General features: G+C 41.6%; 2 protein-coding genes across 2 annotated transcripts in view; both read left to right on the forward strand.

Annotated features, from left to right (window-relative positions):
- Positions 1-11,117, forward strand: part of RAC2 (Rac family small GTPase 2) — a 97,550-nt gene extending 86,433 nt beyond the window's left edge. Inside the window, exons 6-7 of the mRNA XM_088456918.1 lie at positions 5,613-5,745; positions 10,883-11,117. Coding sequence (XP_088313044.1) covers positions 5,613-5,743 — 131 coding nt within the window. The 3' untranslated portion in view covers positions 5,744-5,745; positions 10,883-11,117. The remainder of the gene's footprint in view (positions 1-5,612; positions 5,746-10,882) is intronic.
- An 821-nt stretch (positions 11,118-11,938) lies between these two features.
- SSTR3 (somatostatin receptor 3) lies at positions 11,939-17,527 on the forward strand. Its single transcript, XM_088456872.1, has 2 exons — positions 11,939-12,180; positions 14,717-17,527. Exon 2 carries the CDS (start codon positions 15,266-15,268, stop codon positions 16,475-16,477), a length of 1,212 nt encoding a protein of 403 aa, XP_088312998.1. The 5' UTR covers positions 11,939-12,180; positions 14,717-15,265; the 3' UTR covers positions 16,478-17,527.
- The last annotated feature ends 669 nt before the right edge of the window (positions 17,528-18,196 follow it).

Genomic DNA, 18,196 nt, shown 5'->3' on the forward strand with positions numbered 1-18,196 from the left:
TTTGGGGCTGAACCTTTTTCCTGGGAATTTCCACGCTTCCTCCGTATGGTCCACCAGCTGATAGAGAAAAAACTGACGCCTTACCTTTTAAGGTTCTTAAAGTATGCGTAAGACGGTGCAGTCGCAGGGAGACCATCATCCTCAATGAAAATAACCCTGCGAACAGCTCTAATTAGCCCGGATACAAAAATCCTGGACTTACTGTATACTCAACCCCTTTAGTGGGTCGTTCCGAGTCAGATTCCGGGAGCTCCCCTTCATCTGACATCATCATCTTCATCATCATCATCATCATCATCATCATAATGTGGTAATAGTGGCGCTACTAACGGTCTCTTAGCAGGCCGCGGAGCGGGCACCTGCAAAAATCTCAGTTTTTGCAAGTTCTGTACTGTGGCGGACAGAGTGCTCTCCCAGGCAGATTCCTTTGGGATACCCTCTGAGGAGGAGGACCCTCTGCCACCATCAACTGCCCCAGTGCCCCAAGTAAAGGGGAAGGGACTACCGCCTGATGCGTGAACCCCAATTGAGGGAACACAGGAGGAGCGGACAATCGCCCTACCAAGGCATTAACAGCTAGCATAAGCGCCGCCCAAGGAGGCTCCTTGGACGCGCTGGCCTCTACAGAGGCGACAGACAGGGACAAACAAGTGTTGCATTTCCCATCCTGCAGAACCCCCCCTCACACATGTGTTACACTTGGAACAGTGGAACCAGGGGGTAGCACTGAGTGCGGAATCCTCACTACCAGACATGTTAGTATGTGACCCCTTACAGTAAGTAAAACACTACCCACTGTGAGGTTTATATCCACCCTGACAGTACTGTGCAACGATTAGGGTAGAACAGAGCAGAAAACAGGGACAGCACAAATGGCTGACAGAAGAAAATATACAGACAACGCTAGCATAAAGTCACATACTATGCAGAAATAAATGTCTGCACTTAGGCCCTGATTCAGAGCCGGGCGCTATTTGCGCTCGCTCGTTCATTAAAAAGGGGTGGCTATTCAAATGAACCGTTCGCACTTTGCGGTCTGTTCACGCCTCTATGTCTGAACGAGCAAACAAAACTTGCGGTCGTAATTTTGAAAAAGACGCCCCCTGGCCGCTCGCACCATACGTCATGTCCGCTATTTAATAGATTAATCGAGTACATCGAACAGCGTATGAACTGCTCGCTATTCTTGTGGTTGGTTTTTCCTACCACAATCTTGCGAGCAGTTCTGACTATAAATCAACCAAGTGACGTGGTCAATGAAGCTCCTGTATTAATTATGCACACCCTTGAAACGCCCGGTTTGACCTTTAAGCACGCCTGCGTTCTGATCTCCACTCCCCGTTTTCAAGCACCTTCCCCTGTTACCACCCACATACACCTCCTCCTGTCACTCAAAATAGCAGGCATTCGCTATTTAGCGAACAAACGATTTTCGGCCGGACTGACTGGTTCGCGCATGCGTATTAAAATCCGTACACATGCGCAGATGTGCGAACATCGCTCATAACGAACGAGCGGCCGCTTACGAGCAGCTCTGAATCAGAGCCTTACAGTGCTATCATCAACCTCTAAGATGCTAAGTCTGAAGTGGGAATAAGGCTACCTGAACAAACCTTTAGCTGTAGGAGAGGTAGGTAGGGGGGGGACCCATGCTCCACACTCCTACTCAGCATTGCTGTGCATCCAAGATGGCCGCCAAGTGTTCTGGAGGCGGAGCCGTGGGGCAGGATTCCAAGCACCAGCGCGCCAAGCCTCAGTAGAAAGGCAGCCGGTACAGTGCGGGAGGGGCTATCCCATAGTCTCAAACAGGAAAAGTTCCCTCCCTGGCAGGCCATTAACCCCTGGGATGCTGGAGCGCTTCCTTAACGCTCCAGGCCATATCCCTGGTGGTCTAGTGGTAGCGCAGGATCAGTATCTGGCTCCACTAACTGCCGCCCTCAGGGAGCCCCCAGCCCTGAGGACACTGGACTGTGCCGCAGTCGGCGCCTTCCGCAGACGCCCCCTGCGCTTACCTTGCTGCCCCCTGTGCACCCGACCACAGTCCTGAGCTCCCGGGGCCCCGCTAGCTGGGACCCAAAAAAAGCCAGCCGAGTTCCCCGGATCAATACCGGTGGCTCAGTGCCAGCAGGGGTGTAGGTGTGGTAGTGGGGGCTTCCGCTGGACTCTCCCCACTAGTCGCACTTGCAGTCTTCTTAACTTCGGGGCTGTTTGCAAGCAGCCCCCCTGCAGTGACCCGACTATGGCCGGGCACCAAACTGAGACTGAGGTGCCTTGGCCTGGGGGCGGGGTTATAGGAGGGGGGCCCAGTGCATCCTCGGAGCACAAAGTTAACGGTGTGGTGCCCGATGGCCAAGCCATGACTATAACCCAAGGTATTCCTGTGGATACCCTAGGAAGCCTGCTGCAGAAAAAGTTGATGAGAATACTTTATCACTTTATCTAAATTCACTTTACTATACTAAATCTATAATTAAAAAGCATAAGTGAAGAGTTCTAATCAAATTATACCCACAATATATCGGCATTTGTACTCAGAACTTTGTACCCGGCCCTTAGTTACATCTCCTTAAAAATAAAGGAAGACTCTCAGGAGTTCCGCAGTGGCTGTAGGTCACAACCTATTACATAAGCCCCCGAGTCTCTGGCTTCAACACGCGCCTAAAATGGCAGCGAAATGCCTGCGTTTTAGACGCTTCACACCATCGCTGCCACAAGGATAGAAAATATAAACTGTACAAATGAGCATCTGTTCTATGTGGGCTCTCAGGGACCAGGAGAAATTGCGTACACCATGCATCGGTGGTTTTTAACACAGAAGTATAACAAGGGATGTTTGGAACCTTTTCTCCTGCTGCCCCTAATTAGGCAGAGTAAGATGCACTTTAAATAGAAACCAAACTTAGTTATACAGAACCATTCGTCCACCTCGTCCTCTAGAGACAGTTAAAAGGTTACACTATGGTTCATTTTTAAAAGTATCTCTTTTGAATTACTGTTATTTTTATTTGGAGACATAACCTACTCTCTCATTTGTAGGATTATAATGCTCTTTCTGATTAGCTAGTACTGATTTTATACTGCTGGCGGTACTATGAATGCTATCTATTTATAACATTGTGCCAGTTACAAGAAATTTCATAGATTCAAATATTAACAAATAGGTATAACAGTCTTTCAAATGTAAATTGTTTGTTATGATTTATTTCACAAATAAAAGTATATTTAATAGAAACTCGCAGTCATGGCTGAACAATGCTTATAAATAAAACGTGGCCCAATTGCACATTTGGGAACTCATTCAGAGTTGGATGTAAATGCAAATTACATCTGCAAATGACTCTTATTATTTTTTTAGTGTGCTTGTGAGTCATTTTGCATCTGTTTGCCCTTACAGTTCTCGCTTCTGGTGCGTAAATGATCCACTGCGATGCCTTACGCAGCCTGAGAACTCATAGCGTCCGATGAAGATAGCAATTTAGTAAGGTCTGACCTTGTGCCAGTGTGCGTGAGGCTGCGATGGTACTCAATTGTACCGATGGTTTCGCTGTTTTTGCTAAACATTACGGATGTGTGTAAGATAAAGTGGGCGTCCTTATGTTGTGCTGCAATGGTATAGTGCTCGCAATGGATTTGCGTTCTACCACAGTTGAACTGCGTGTGTAAATGCAAATGCAATAGAGTTCCTTACTGAATCAGGCCCTCAGTTACTTATCATTTACACTTTCTGGCTATTTGCGGTAATGTGTGTGAATTGTATACTGTGCTTTTCAGCATTTTTTGCATTCAGAGTGAAGCCACACCTCCTGCCACATTCCTGACGCTTCTGCTCTTGTGAGTTGTATGGAGACGGAGGCGTGAAGTGATGTCTGTGATGTATCTGTAAACATGGAATTTGAAGTGGTCAATGTTAACTTAAAGTCTAAATAAGGTTTACAAATAGCTTCTAAGCTTTTTATACACAGGTATCACACATATATATATATATATATATATATATATATATATTTGTAAACACGTACCACACCAATATATATGTATGTACATATATATATATATATATATATATATATATGGTATACATCAATCAGCCATCACATTAATACTACCTGCCTAATATTGTGTAGGTCCCATTTGTGCCACCGAAACAGCTGTGACCTGTGGGGACATGGCCTCCACAAGACCTCTGAAGGTGTCCTGTTGGGTAGGCGCAGTTCAAGATGTGTACAGCTCTGTACAACTTTGCATACTGGGGAATATACATTGTGCAGTGCGTAAGCACATATGGTGGAGTTGTGTCCAGCGCTATATCAGGCCTTAAGTGATGACATCAGTACTCACTCCCACTTTGGACCTAATTTTGCAGTACGGCGGCGGTAGGCTACTTGGTTCTTTATGGTAATGAGAGAATCGGCCCATATATGCTGAAGATCCATGTGTCTGCATGGGAAAGGCCACTGTTTTTTCATCCCTAGCCGCACCCATCATTAATAGTATCTGGAATTGCAGCCACCCCATGCTGGGTGTAAAAGAGTCATCTGAAACAGGCGTCCAATTTCTGTCCACACGCTATGATCGGCAGAAGTCGGCTTTAACACCAATGACACTCCCACATGATAGAACAGAACCGCGCATTTGCATGGTCCCTGCTCAGTTACCGCCCAGAAATGCATTTCCCTGACATTGTGCTCAGTCAACGGACAGATCAATCCGTACGCGCTAGCTACCCTCGTCTGTGTGCCCATGGGCCTCATTTATCAACGAAATAGTGCTCCAGCCAATCAGCTCTCAACTGTCATTCAAACAGATGACAGTTGGGAGCTTATTGGCTTGAGCATCATTATCATATGCAGCGAGTTTTATCACTCGTCGTGAGTGATAAAACTTGTTGATAAATGAGGCCCTTGTCTGATCCCGTGCATGCGCAATTACTGAAATTTGGCGCATGTGCAGTATGCTGAATTCCACAAGATTCATCTGCATTTCTACTTGCATCCGGCCCAGAATCAGGGCCATTATGTACTGAAGTTTATATAAACACCATTTGTGTATTATAATAAAAATAGTTTAGTACTCCTAAAGGGGAAGATTTACTAAAGCTTCTAAAACAGACAAGTGGTGATGTTGCCTATAGCAACCAATCAGATTCTAGCTATCATTTCTCTATAGCATTCTAGAAAATGATACACAGAATCTGAAAGGTTGCTATGGGCAACATCTCCACTTGTCTTTTTTAGAAGCTTTAGTTAACAAAGAGATTCTGACTGGTGTCGGGATTCCGGCGCCAGCATTCTGAGTGCCGACATCCCGACCGCCGGGATAATAACTTCATCCTAGTGAGAGGGTTGGTTAACAATGTTTTTGTATAAGGAGAGACACGGTCTTAATATAAATACATGAAACAACCTTGGTTCCATAATATATGACTGCAAGACACCTGAGACTGCAGACTGCTGAAAATCATGCTCACATAACTACCTGACCCTATTATCCTATCTTCTGTGTCTGCTCTTCTTCCCCAGTCTGTTGTGTCTCTCAGCATCCCATTCATTATCCAGAAGCTATATTTTCCTTGTCGCTCTCTGTCTAAGACCTGTGCTCTCTGTTTGTTCCAGAGTCTGTGAAGTATTTAGAGTGCTCAGCTCTCACACAGCGCGGCCTAAAGACAGTGTTTGATGAGGCAATAAGAGCTGTGTTATGTCCGCCACCATCCAGACCCAAGAAGCACCCATGTGTCTTGCTATAAAGGTGAGCTAGGTGGTGCTTTGTTTGTGAAATGTCTACTGTGCCTTGTAATATTGCTTGTTTGACCTCACTGAGGAATTGTCGGGATATAAATGGCGTAATGTAAGGACTTTATAGGCCTGGAGCTGTAAATAAAATATACATGAAACCTGCAGCAGCTTTTTAGTATCCTTAGTCCCATATTGAACATTAATTATTAAAACACATAACATTTCTTTGTTTATGTATAAATATTCAGTTTCCCAGGATTGGGACTGGGCCTAGTAATGGTGCTATCAATAATTGTGGTAATTATGCTCAGAACCCATTTTATACATGCTAATTACTTTTATGTAAACATTTACATTAATTCTGTAGGGGGAAATGTATCAAAGTTTGGAGCGAGATAGTAGAGAGCGATAAAGGGTCTGATTCAGAGGCATAAAAAATAACCTTTAATGAGTATTAGTGAAAAATGTTAAAAATTCAAAATCCCCACGAGCAGTGGATAAAACGGTGAAGTATTAATAAGATAGCAAGAGTAAGAAGAAAAATAATGAGATTTAAAAATATGTACCTAAAGTCAAGGAGATATGCTCTATAGCAGTGATTCCCAACATCGGTCCTCAAGGCACACAAACAGTTCTGGTTTTAGTGATATCCATGCTAAAGCACAGATGGTTAAATAAAAATAACTGAGGTACTAATTAAGTCACCTGTGTTCAAGTATGGCTATCCTTAAAACCAGGGCCAGATTAACAATGGGGCGGATGGAGCTACAGCTCCAGGCCTCCACATAAAAATAGGCCCATCATCATGACAGCATGATGTTGACTGCCCATCTGCTGTCCACAAGGTCAGCCATAAATCATAAGTAGTAAAATTATATTTCTAGTTACCTCACAAAATTAAGCTTTTTTTTCTGTTACAGTTTTAGGGAGACATTGGGGATGAGAGTATAGGGATGTACACTCCCACATGGCACTGGCCACACCCACGCAGCAATGGTCACACCTCCTCTGCTTTTCATAATAGGCCTTGGATCATTTCAGCTACAGGCCCATGTGTCCCTCAATCCGGCCCTGCTTAAAACCCCGGCTTGCCTACCCTCCCGATTTGACCGGGAGCCTCCCGATTTTCGGGTGCCGCTCCCGGCCCCCCGGAAAGGCAGGCAAGCCTCCCGGAAGCCTCCGACCCTCCCGTCCTCCTGGAAAGATTAGAAACCCCCGCAGCGGGGGAGCCGTTGACGCGATTCGCGCTGAACCCCCGCAGCGGGGGAGCCACGATGACGTGATCGTGCAGCTCTGCCCCCAGCTCTACCCCCAATGTACCACCAACTGGCTGGGCCGCCCCCAATGACCCCCCCCCCGCCCCCCCCCCCCGCTGTTAGCCGACAATCAGCTCCCTCCTGGTAGGCTGGAGCTGATTGTCGGCAAGTATGTTAAAACCTGGACTGTTAGTGTGCCTTGAGGACCGTGGTTGGGAACCCCTGCCCTATAGTATATATACTTTTATATATATTCTTATAGCTTAAAAGTAGGAGGTTCCCTGTCTATATATAAAAGATGACATAACCTGCACTTCTGTAATGATTTAACAGGGGAATCCTGACAGGAGAGAGTGAGGATATTGACATACAGTGATTATACAACTGTTAGTCAGAACAACCATAAGTTTATGACGTTGTGTTTGTATGGCAAAGTGTTGACAATCAGTAATTCTGTGAATAACACATATTGAATGGAATTACATAGTCCGTTTGAGGGCAACATTTGTATAGGAGGTAATGAGTGACGGATTATTCAGTCAGTCACGCCACAGGGTAATCACTGGATAGGCGAATCAGGAAGAAGGATATTTGTAAGTATAGATGATTGCTGCTAATAAGGATTTATCTCCTATACTATAGTAATGTGTGTGTTTATTATATAGGTGTGTTCTATCGAGATATATGCTTAATATAGTGTTTAAGAAAGCATTCTTATGTATGTTTAAATGCTTGGGACCAGGGATATTTTGGATAACGGAATATTCCATATTTTGGAATATGTGCATATCATAATGAAATATCTTGGGAATGGGACCCCAATATACACACAGAATGCATTTATGTGTTATATACACCTTATACACACAGCCTGCAGGTAATTATTGTATACAATATTTTCAATCATTTTATGGCTCAAGCAAAGTTTGTGTACATACATAAAATTCAGTTATGTTTCATATACACCTTATACACACAGCCTGAAGGTAATTTTATACAATATTTTTTAATAATTTGTGCCTTAGACAAAGTTTGTGTACATTGAAGCATCAAAAATCAAAGGTTTCATTATCTCAGTCAAGCCCAAAAAATTCCGTATTTCGGAATATTCCGTATTTGTATATGCCCAGTGCAGTGTGTTTAATAAAAGGATTTATATCATATCTGTGGAAATTAGACGACACAGGGAATTTTCACAACACTTTTATTAATAAGAACGGCACGCAATATAGAATGGAGAGATAACAGACTTGTGTTATACATCTACTCATCCATTATAGAGCATATCCTATTGACAGTAGTTGATCAATAGGATAAGTTAAGGAGTCCATTACAAGTGTGATAAGACCCCTGGTTAATATTTTTAAATCTCATTATTTTCTTCTTATTCTTTCTATCTTTTTAATACTTCGCCGTTTTATTCACTCCTGGTGGGGATTTAGAATTTTTGAATTTTCAACTAATACTTAATAAAGGTACATTTTTATGCCTTATTTTCATTATTCTTCGACTTGTGCACCATAATACTACCACTTTACCTTTTTGTTTAACCAAGTCAATTGTTAGAAGGTAGCACATCCCCTGGGTACATTTAAACAATAGGATTTATTGGGGATTGTTGGAAAGAACCAGTGCAGTAGTTCTCCTTTGTTGCTTACAGCCTGTAATGTGACAGTTAGGAGCTGATTGGTTGGTACTTTATCTTTCTCCGCTTTATTTCTCTGTAACTTTTGATACATCTCCCTCGATCATGTACTATTTTCCACAATATTTCTTTATTTTCAAATATTTTTTTTCTTTAAACAGCAAATTTCAGATAAATAATAAACCCTTATAGACACAATAGCAAAAGTTACACAAAAGTTACACATACACGCACACATACACCTAGAATGAGATGGTGGTCCTCCTTCAGCTGTGGGCTTCATAGCAGTAGCACCCCCTATGGTAATTATGCCCTTGCTACAGTACCAGCGCATTTTGCTCTAAGGTTCAGTGGGCCTGATTCCGAGTTATACGTTATGCTGATGTTTTTACAAATTGAGCAATTTTTTGTCACTGTGTATGTGTATGAGCTTCTGGGGTAGCAACAGAGAGTGTTGGCTAAAAATGAAGACATGTTGTGACTTTTTCGGGGGCATGTCACATCCTGCATCTGTGATCCCGTGTGCAGTTAAATTGTCTCCAGCATCTCAGCTATGGCAGCCATTCTGAGAGACCATAGACTCACTTTAGGAGCCGATGTTTCCGTCATCTGCTTCCGTTGCTGTATATATGTACGGAGTTGCGGACAGCAGCAATGGCTCAGGTGGGCTTCTCCGTACAATGTCTGGTGGCTGTTGCATTTGCATATTTTCGCACAGCCACAGCTAGGAAAATCGCAGCCTCCAAAAAAGGCACATCTAAGAATCAGTAAAAGAATGCTAAAGCTGAAAAAGGACCCAACTAGCCTTCATATAATCCCAAGAAGAGTCCAATGGTTGACGAGTTTACATCTGTCATTTCAGATTCTGATACTTATCTTGGGTGCAGACTTTGTTGACATTAGTAGTAACACTGATAACAATGATTATGATGACAAAATTGAGGAATTTGAGTCTGAATTATAAACCATAACTATAAAATCCATAATATATTTTTTTGTGGGACTCAAAACAAGCCAAGCACTTCAGCCACAAAAGTGGCATTCCATGTGGCAACTGTAGTGTCTGGTTTGTTAAAATGTGAATATCCTGTTTAGGAGAAGCCAATGTTTGTGTAGTATTAAGAAAAGCTGGGATTTGCCCACTTGGATCCTACTACTACCTATCTGAGGAAAATTTTTTAGATGCGGCACAACTATTAACAGTATTTTGTGGTCTGAACCAATGATATACTGCATTCTGTTAAGCATTGACTAAGTATAATGATTGATTGCACTAGGTGTAGCGACACACAGGTCTTTAGTGATATCACCAGTTAATGAGCTAGATTATTGAATATTGGTTCAGCTAAACTGTGTGTAGCTATATGTAGTCCTTTGTCACTAGTTCATAGTAAATTGTTAGCCTGAATTCTTATGAATATTAGTTTGTCCCACAAAATGGCTGCCTCCATTGGTCCCCATTTGTGAAATGCACACTGCAAACACAAGGGTTATACATCATTCTGACTTCATACATCGGGCTTCTTTTAGAGATGTATGCAAACCTGATGGTTTTTGTACATCTTCGATGTTAGAAGATAGGCACATGCGCAGGCTCTGTACTGCGCGTGCTTCAGTCTTCTACTGTGAGATCTGCTGCAGTTTGGGGGCGGTGAGTGGGTGGAGCTGGCTCACATTCCTGGAAACGGGGGTGCGCCGCCCCCGTTTCTGGGAGTTCCGGGACCAGTATCTGCGTCTTCCAATGCAGACTTCCTGACCACGGCTGAGCAGTTCTGTTTCCCATTCTGAGTAAGCTTGAGCTTGAGCGTACTCAGATGGTCGCGATGGTGATCTGATACTGCGTATTCAGACGCAGCACTTGGATCACAGATGCTGGCAGGAGGCTTCTTTTTACTACAGACGCCTCCTGCTGTATTACCATATGTTGGCATCGCTGTTGCATTGCTAACCGCATCCATCTCTGAATCAGGCCTATAGCACACAACATCCTCACTCAAATCATTTCCTTCGTACAAATCTTTGGTGAAAATATTGGCACACTGGCACTAACTGAGCCAGACAGTATCACCAAGGAACAGTTTGTGTTGCGTGTCTGTTGTTATGTGCATCATAAATGTCTCCTACTATGTATAGGTAACGTGTACACTTTTAGCTTCCTGGTTCTTTCAGTGTATTGCTTTACCATAGTATATTTCATTTTCTTTTAATGTGTTAGCTATTTCTGATTGTCTTTCTTTTGTGTTGTACAGGATTTCAGATGAAGACTCTTCAGCTTGCTCCCGAAGACAATTGCGTAGCCCTTACGCTCAAAACACCCCTACCACCTAAGCCCCCACACGTCACTCATGTAACTAGCTGCTCTATACAACACATTGTTCAATGCTATGAATTGCTTTTCTTTCTACAATTGTCTTCAAATATCCTTTTTTCACTTTGTAACCCTGTAATAATGTTCGGACTATAAATAAATATTGTCTTACTGTGTGTCCTTTCTGTATTCTACTAAATATGAGATAAGTCGTTCAATATACTCTGTGTGACTCATATCACCGCACATCTGTGCATTACAGGTTGCTTATATTTTTAGCGCACAGATACTTATTATTTTGCACAGGACTATGTGATCGGTACGTTATAATTTACATGATGATACCTCAGCTATCCTCAGAGACGCTGCTGTGTATGTGCATGGTATTGGTGCATTGGTATGTGAGTGTCAGTGCGCAAGGGTTAGCAGAGGAGAAGAAATGAATGGGGTAGGACGGATGCATGCAGAAAAATGAATGAGGCAGAGAAGGGGGCGAATGAGTGTAAAGAATGACGCAGTGAAGGGGGGGGAGGTCACTGTATGACTCCCATTAACTCATTGTTTGCCACTTAACTAGATACTTCACAAGATATAAAGTGCTCTGCACTAGAGCATGACCAGCACTTAAAGGGTTGCAGGCATGGGATATTGCACTTACCCCCTGTCTCTTTTGCTAAATAGTGTATTCACTGCCTCATTAATGAATGATTTAAAAAATGCGGCAATAGATTCATGAGATAAATACAAATACGCAGAGGAAACACAGTATTGCTGAGGAAGAGTTAATACATTTCTTCCTTGCTCTCTTCATTATTTCTGCCTATATTCTTTTTTTAAATGATCACTCTTTTTCTCTGTCCATCCCTCTCTCCCTATGTATTTATAGCTCTCTCTCTCTCTCCCTCACTCCCACTCACTCCCCCTCTCTCCACCTTCTCAGCCCCTGATTGGTTTGCAACCTGTGTGCCACTGACAGACAAATCCTTGATATGGAGAGATAGAGACAGAAGGAAAGGGGCACTGAAACAATGTATGAACAGGTTAAAAGGAAGGAGGGGGGGGAGTATGAATTGTTAGGAAGGAAAAAAGCCAGCAGCACCTTTGGGACTCACTTGAACATGTGAGAATGACCCAACCAAGTCATCATAAGCAGCACACCTACATCTACCTGTGACAGACGCACAACTGGCTGCTTGTAACTAGTGAGGCACGGCAAGACATATCAAGGTGCTTGAACAGGTAAGTAGCTCTGCACCAGGAACCAACCTGCACCTGCTAGACACTCACCTGACACACTCTATATAAAGAGGTTTTACCTTTCTGGCCAAACCACCTGAGAGTAATATAACTGTTCCTGTAAAATATCTACAGCTGTATGTTGCACCCACCTGTGCTTAGACATTTACTATATGTATATGATCAATGTCATACTACGTGGTTTACGTTGTGCCTCTGTTTGTATTTATTGTTATGTTTGTCAGGATCCGCACATATATCCACATTATATAGTCAAAATATAACGATGACATATCCCTTTATTGCTGTTTCTCCTTTCTGAGTTGTATCATTATTGTTATTTATTAACCTGATTTTCAATTACAATCGTGTCGCAGCCTGACATTGAGTCATTTGGGTTATGGCATTGTACTGAAACCAGACTGACACTTTTTATTGCATATACAGTATTAGTGTTTACTGTGGTCTTTGATACTATACCTGCATGTCTTAGTTACATAGTTTACTGTGTTGTGTGTTACAGACTTTACCTGTGTTGCCTTTGTGTTTTTTGTGTACCTGTAACTGCAATTGTCTTTCTCTATGTGTCTTCTTACTCTAGGCATAGGCAATATGAGGTTTCTATCACCCTCTCTATGACTATGTTAATGTATACCTCTGCACTGTATATCACATTTTCAGTATATGCTACTTTATGCCTTTGCATAGACTGCTTGGTGTGCCTGCGTCACTGAGTGCCCTCTCTTAGTCATCGTCCTTGATTCTTTTTCATTACATAAATAGAATCTCTTCTTCATTCTTGTTATGTTCCCCGGTAATATTGTGCGTTATATCTGTCTATGTCCATATCACATTGAATGTCATTCCCTATTTACCAGTACATTAGGTTCTCTAGCATATTGTCGTGGCAGAGTTAACATAAGTCAGGAAGTTAATTATCAGTGTCCGGTCACACGGTGGCACAGACCGTGGACACAGCAATACATGTGAGGGCACTGATAAAGCTTACAAGAAAACTAAATGATCCCTTTTAAAATTACACCACTACCACTGATAAGTTCTACTCTAGGAAAAATACTCTTATTGCAAAATGCAATGAGCTATACTACACAGAAATGATTATGAGCAGTCTAAGGCTATTAGACTCAGCTATCCCTGGAGTTTATTAGAGTGTCTGGTATACATATTAAAAACACAATGGATGCAAAGGAGTTCAATTTAACATAATCTAAATCTGTTAGACATCATGCTGTATCTGTAACTGGAAATAGCGAATTACTTTGCTTGACCAGAAACAGTTATTGCAATGAAAATATCTGCACTACATTAGAAGTACTTATGTCGTGCAAAAACAAGATTGTATAATAAATGTCCTTATGGACATGGGGCCTGATTCACTACCGATCACAACTGTGATTACGCACGCAATCAGCTGATTGTTGCGTTTTGCGCGAAGACTCCACTGCGTTCGGGACTGCTATCACAGTGACTACGCAGACCCATTGCAGAGTGATTGACAGGAAGTGACCATTTGGGGGTGGTGACGGGAGAGTGATTGGCGAAATGCAGGCGTGCCAGTGCGTTTGAACACCAGAAAGTGCATAAATTAGCCACCGCGATGGCATATGCCGCTTGGGCTTGCACTGCGTGCAATGAGGTGAGCAATTTCAGGTCAGACCTTCTGCAATTGTGCATGAGTCTGCGACGGTACTCGATGTTTCCGATGGTTTTGCAGTCTTGCTAAGTATTACGGATGTGTGTAAGGTAAATTTGGCGGTCTTGTGTTAGGCTGCGACAGCATTGCAATTGCAATCATTAGCATATCTTCGCAGTGAGACTGCGTGCATAATCACTATTGCAATTGCAATAGCGATCCTTACTGAATCAGGCCTATTGTATGTGTTATTCTTAAAAAAATGGTTCCTAAACGTCATTAAAAAACACCAACAAAGAATACATCTTAATAGCATTATTAATGGCATGATGCAATCATAAAGCTACAGTATGAGACCGCATGGAATTGAAAAGGCAACTGTTAACAGTCCTAACTTCAATAAAGCCTATTGCTTTCAAAACACTTTCAACTACTAACATCATTGCTATAGCAACCTATGAATCTCAAGAGGGCAGCCAAATTTGAGGTGTCAAATCTTGGTCTTCTCGGCTGTTGAATGTCATTCATCACAGGGGTAAGCTCTATTGTTTTACCTCCTTGTTAGCTGAAATTTTAAACTAATATTGCCATGGAAACTTTCATACAAGTCACAATTTCTCTTTGAGGTGTCAAATGAAAGTCTTAACAGCTAAAACAACATATGAAATTCAGCCCACTACATTTTTTTTTCAATTTAGAATGTGGACAGTGCCAAAGTAGTAATTAATTACCTTCATCAGTAAAGTAAAAAATAACCAGGCTACCAAGGCACCAACAAGTATGAGGAGTGAGACGGGTCAACTAATTTATAGAAACAATTTCTGAAACATATATTTATATATATTTAAAAAAAAATCTTTTTTTTGTCTTTTCTTTTTTTGCCAGATCTTAAGCTGCTCAGCCAAAGGTAGACTGTGGGCTTAGCAAAGAGACAGTTACTGACAAGTGACCTGCATGAAGAAAATCATTCAGTTTCTATAAAGAGATAACAAAAAAGGAATAACCTTCAAAGACTTTCAAGTGACTTTTTGCTGAGAAGAAACTACTGAATTAAGAACAAGCCCAACCCAAGAAAAGGGTTTACACTGCAGATGTATCATATTTGATACATGGTTAAGGAGTGAGCACAACTAATGAAAGCACAATAGACTGAATCCTGGCCAAAGAGTCATATTGTTAATAGAATACCTACAAGTCCAAAGAAAATAAGTGAAATATTTTCCAAAAACTGTTCTTTTGTGTAATTTCCTGTTTTTAAATAATAATAATAATAATAATAATAATAATAATAATAATAATAATGTTCAAGATCTAAGAAGTGGCACCTGGCACCGAAATAAATAAACTTCCATTGAGATTTGGAGAGATGTTTGTGAGTCAATAAGATGCCAGGAAAATTACCAAAAAGAACCATGTTTTGACCTCCAACCAAGTATGACACCAACTTCTCCAACGAGCCTCCTTTCAAGCTCTTATGCTTACATGAACACAACGCTGTATGCCAATGTATCCTCTACTCCAAGCGTGGCAGCCCCTGGGCTCCTCATTCCTCTAGTCTACCTAGTTGTATGTGCAGTAGGATTGTGGGGTAACACCTTGGTCATATACCTGGCATGGCGAAGTCCTGCTGGACAGAACTCAGTTACAGCTCTGTATATTCTAAATTTGGCTTTGGCTGATGATCTTTTTATGTTAGGACTGCCCTTTCTTGCTGCTCAGAGTGCTCTGTCATACTGGCCATTTGGCTCACCTGTGTGTCGAATTGTAATGACTCTTGATGCTGTAAACCAATTCACCAGCATCTTCTGCTTAACTGTGCTCAGCTTGGATAGGTATTTAGCTGTTGTTCGCCCAATCCAGTCAGCAAAATGGAGAAGACCCAAAGTTGCAAAATGTGTCAATGTAACAGTATGGATTCTCTCCTTCTTGGTTGTGCTCCCAGTAGTTTTCTTTTCTGGTGTTCCAAAGGATTCTGGAATGTGTCATATTGCTTGGCCTGAACCGCAACAGGCTTGGAGGACTGGTTTCATCCTGTACACGTCTGCACTTGGCTTTTTCTGTCCATTGCTTGTAATTTGTATCTGCCACCTACTTATTGTAGCCCAGCTAAGACTGTCTGGAAATCGAGTTAGAGTGGCTCCTGCCCGACGGCAAGGTCCCGAACGTAAAGTAACTAAGATGGTGGCCCTTGCAGTGACTGCCTTCATCTTGTGCTGGCTGCCCTTTTATGCTTTGAACATAATTAATCTTCTGTGGCCCCTACCCGCAGGTCCAAGATTATATGGACTTTACTCATTTGTTGTAGCTCTTTCCTATGCTAACAGCTGCCTAAATCCCATTATCTATGCGCTGCTTGCTCGTCCATTCCAGCGGGGGTTGAAACGTGTTCTCTGCAGGACTTCGGTAAGGGTTGCAGATGGAGATATGAATGGAAGAGTTGAAAGGGCACAAGGAGAGCTAAGCAGGGTTAGTGGTATTTCCCAAGAAAGAGGAAATCCAAAGGTAGACGGAGTGGATGAGAATGGGAGGAGAGCGGGAGGCGAAGAGCCACTGCAGCAAGTGGTCGGCCCATCTTCACAAAAGGCTCTTCCAGAGGAACTGGGGGCATCTGAGAAAGAAAACATGCTAGGCATAAGTTATTTGTGAAAGGGTCACGATGGCTATAAAACTCCCTTGGACAAGTAATGTCATGCTGAATCTGAGTGGGAAAGCAAATTTTAAAGCTGTAGAAATCCCTGAAATGTGTTAATTTATATTTACTAGGGCAGATGTAAGTTTATTTTAAAACAAGACATTAAAAATAATTGTAGAATTATATGTCAATAACTCTATGAGAAAAAAGTTAAAGAAACTTGAAAAGCAATTTGGAATTTATTTCCACAATTTGTATCGAAACTACTTACTGGTGATCCTATAGACTGGTTTTTATACCCTCTTTAAATATAATTATCTCCTAAGAATGGCAGCTATCTGACAGAGCATCCAAGCATTTGAATTAAAGAGGTGTAAAGGACAAGGCAGCCTACGAAGTGAGACGATTATATTTTCAAAATTCTCATTGCAAATGAGTTTAATAGTATGTCATAGATTGCCAACTCTGCTGGCCAGAGATGCAATGAGCCAAAGAACTGCAACCTATGATGCTGTACTAGACCATTGTAGTATGATTTATCTAATCCAAACACCCTACGCTTTCCATTTGTATACTTGGAGAGGCTAACAGCAGAGGTCATTGTTACTCAAAGACACATCTTTATCACAATTTCATGCTGCAGCTATGAAACTAATGAGCAAACAAAAATACTTCTGGCATTTACGGTCCAGCAGGTGCTGGATAAAATGCCCACGTTTCCAGCACAGCTCTTGCGCTCTGCATTCACTGTTCTGTTCTTCTGTGTTTTTTCCATTTGTAATTTTGCACTGACAGCCGGAAGAATATTCTGAACAATCAACTGTAAAAATAAGAACGTTGCCACTAATTAAATGCTTCACAAATAATAACTGTAATGTATTTTTTGCACATTGAGTCATTAATGAGAAGGGTTTTATACCCTCAATAATGAAAGATCATCTGTCCTCTCTAACCTGCACCTTACATGTTTATGATATATGTAGATAGTGAGCTAGCAGTGCACCCGAACAAACGGAGCTTGTAATCTATCAAAATAAAGTACTTTGACGTCTCTATTTGGCCTCAAGCAGCCAGTATTTATTTTGTGCTTGTAAAAAGTAAACTTGGGATTTTAAACCTTTACAAATAGTTTATTGTATTCTAATCAGATTTCTACTAACTACTACAATATACATTTACACAATTGTTTAGTAAAATATGGCATATTTTGCTCAGATATTTTGAATGAACTGTGCATACTGACTATTGATGTACATATTGAAATAACATTACATAGCACATAATCAAAATCCAAATGGATTGGATTGGATCAAGCATTGGGAAACAGAGCCAAATGATAACCTCCATCGCCATCTGCATTGAGTTGTTGTTCAATCCAGAAGTGAAGGTTCAGGTTCTTGTTGTTTGGTGACAAAAACATACTTATAATGCTGACTGCCCTGTATTCAGCTATTGTGTTGATGAAGGATCAATCACAATGCAATATACGTGGGCTGTAAAATGGCTCACGTTCTTTTTAATAATATGACATACTGTATCTGCCATGGGATTATTTTCTGTATTACACCATTGTTAAAATATATATATACTGTAAAACCATAAAACCATAATATAAATTATATACATAGCTATTCGCATGTCATGCATTTAGTTTATGTTATTTTTCCTGTCATTAATTAATTAATGAAATAACCAGACATGGCTAGACTAGCCCAGCACAAATATTCCTCAAT

The sequence above is a fragment of the Taudactylus pleione genome, unplaced genomic scaffold (assembly GCF_031769625.1).
Source record: "Taudactylus pleione unplaced genomic scaffold, aTauple2 ptg000726l, whole genome shotgun sequence".
In the NCBI taxonomy this organism is placed as follows: domain Eukaryota; kingdom Metazoa; phylum Chordata; class Amphibia; order Anura; family Myobatrachidae; genus Taudactylus; species Taudactylus pleione.

What these genes read in the sequence shown, in the direction of transcription:
- SSTR3 (XM_088456872.1), top strand. Translation starts at nt 15,266, where the DNA reads ATGACACCAACTTCTCCAACGAGCCTCCTTTCAAGCTCTTATGCTTAC.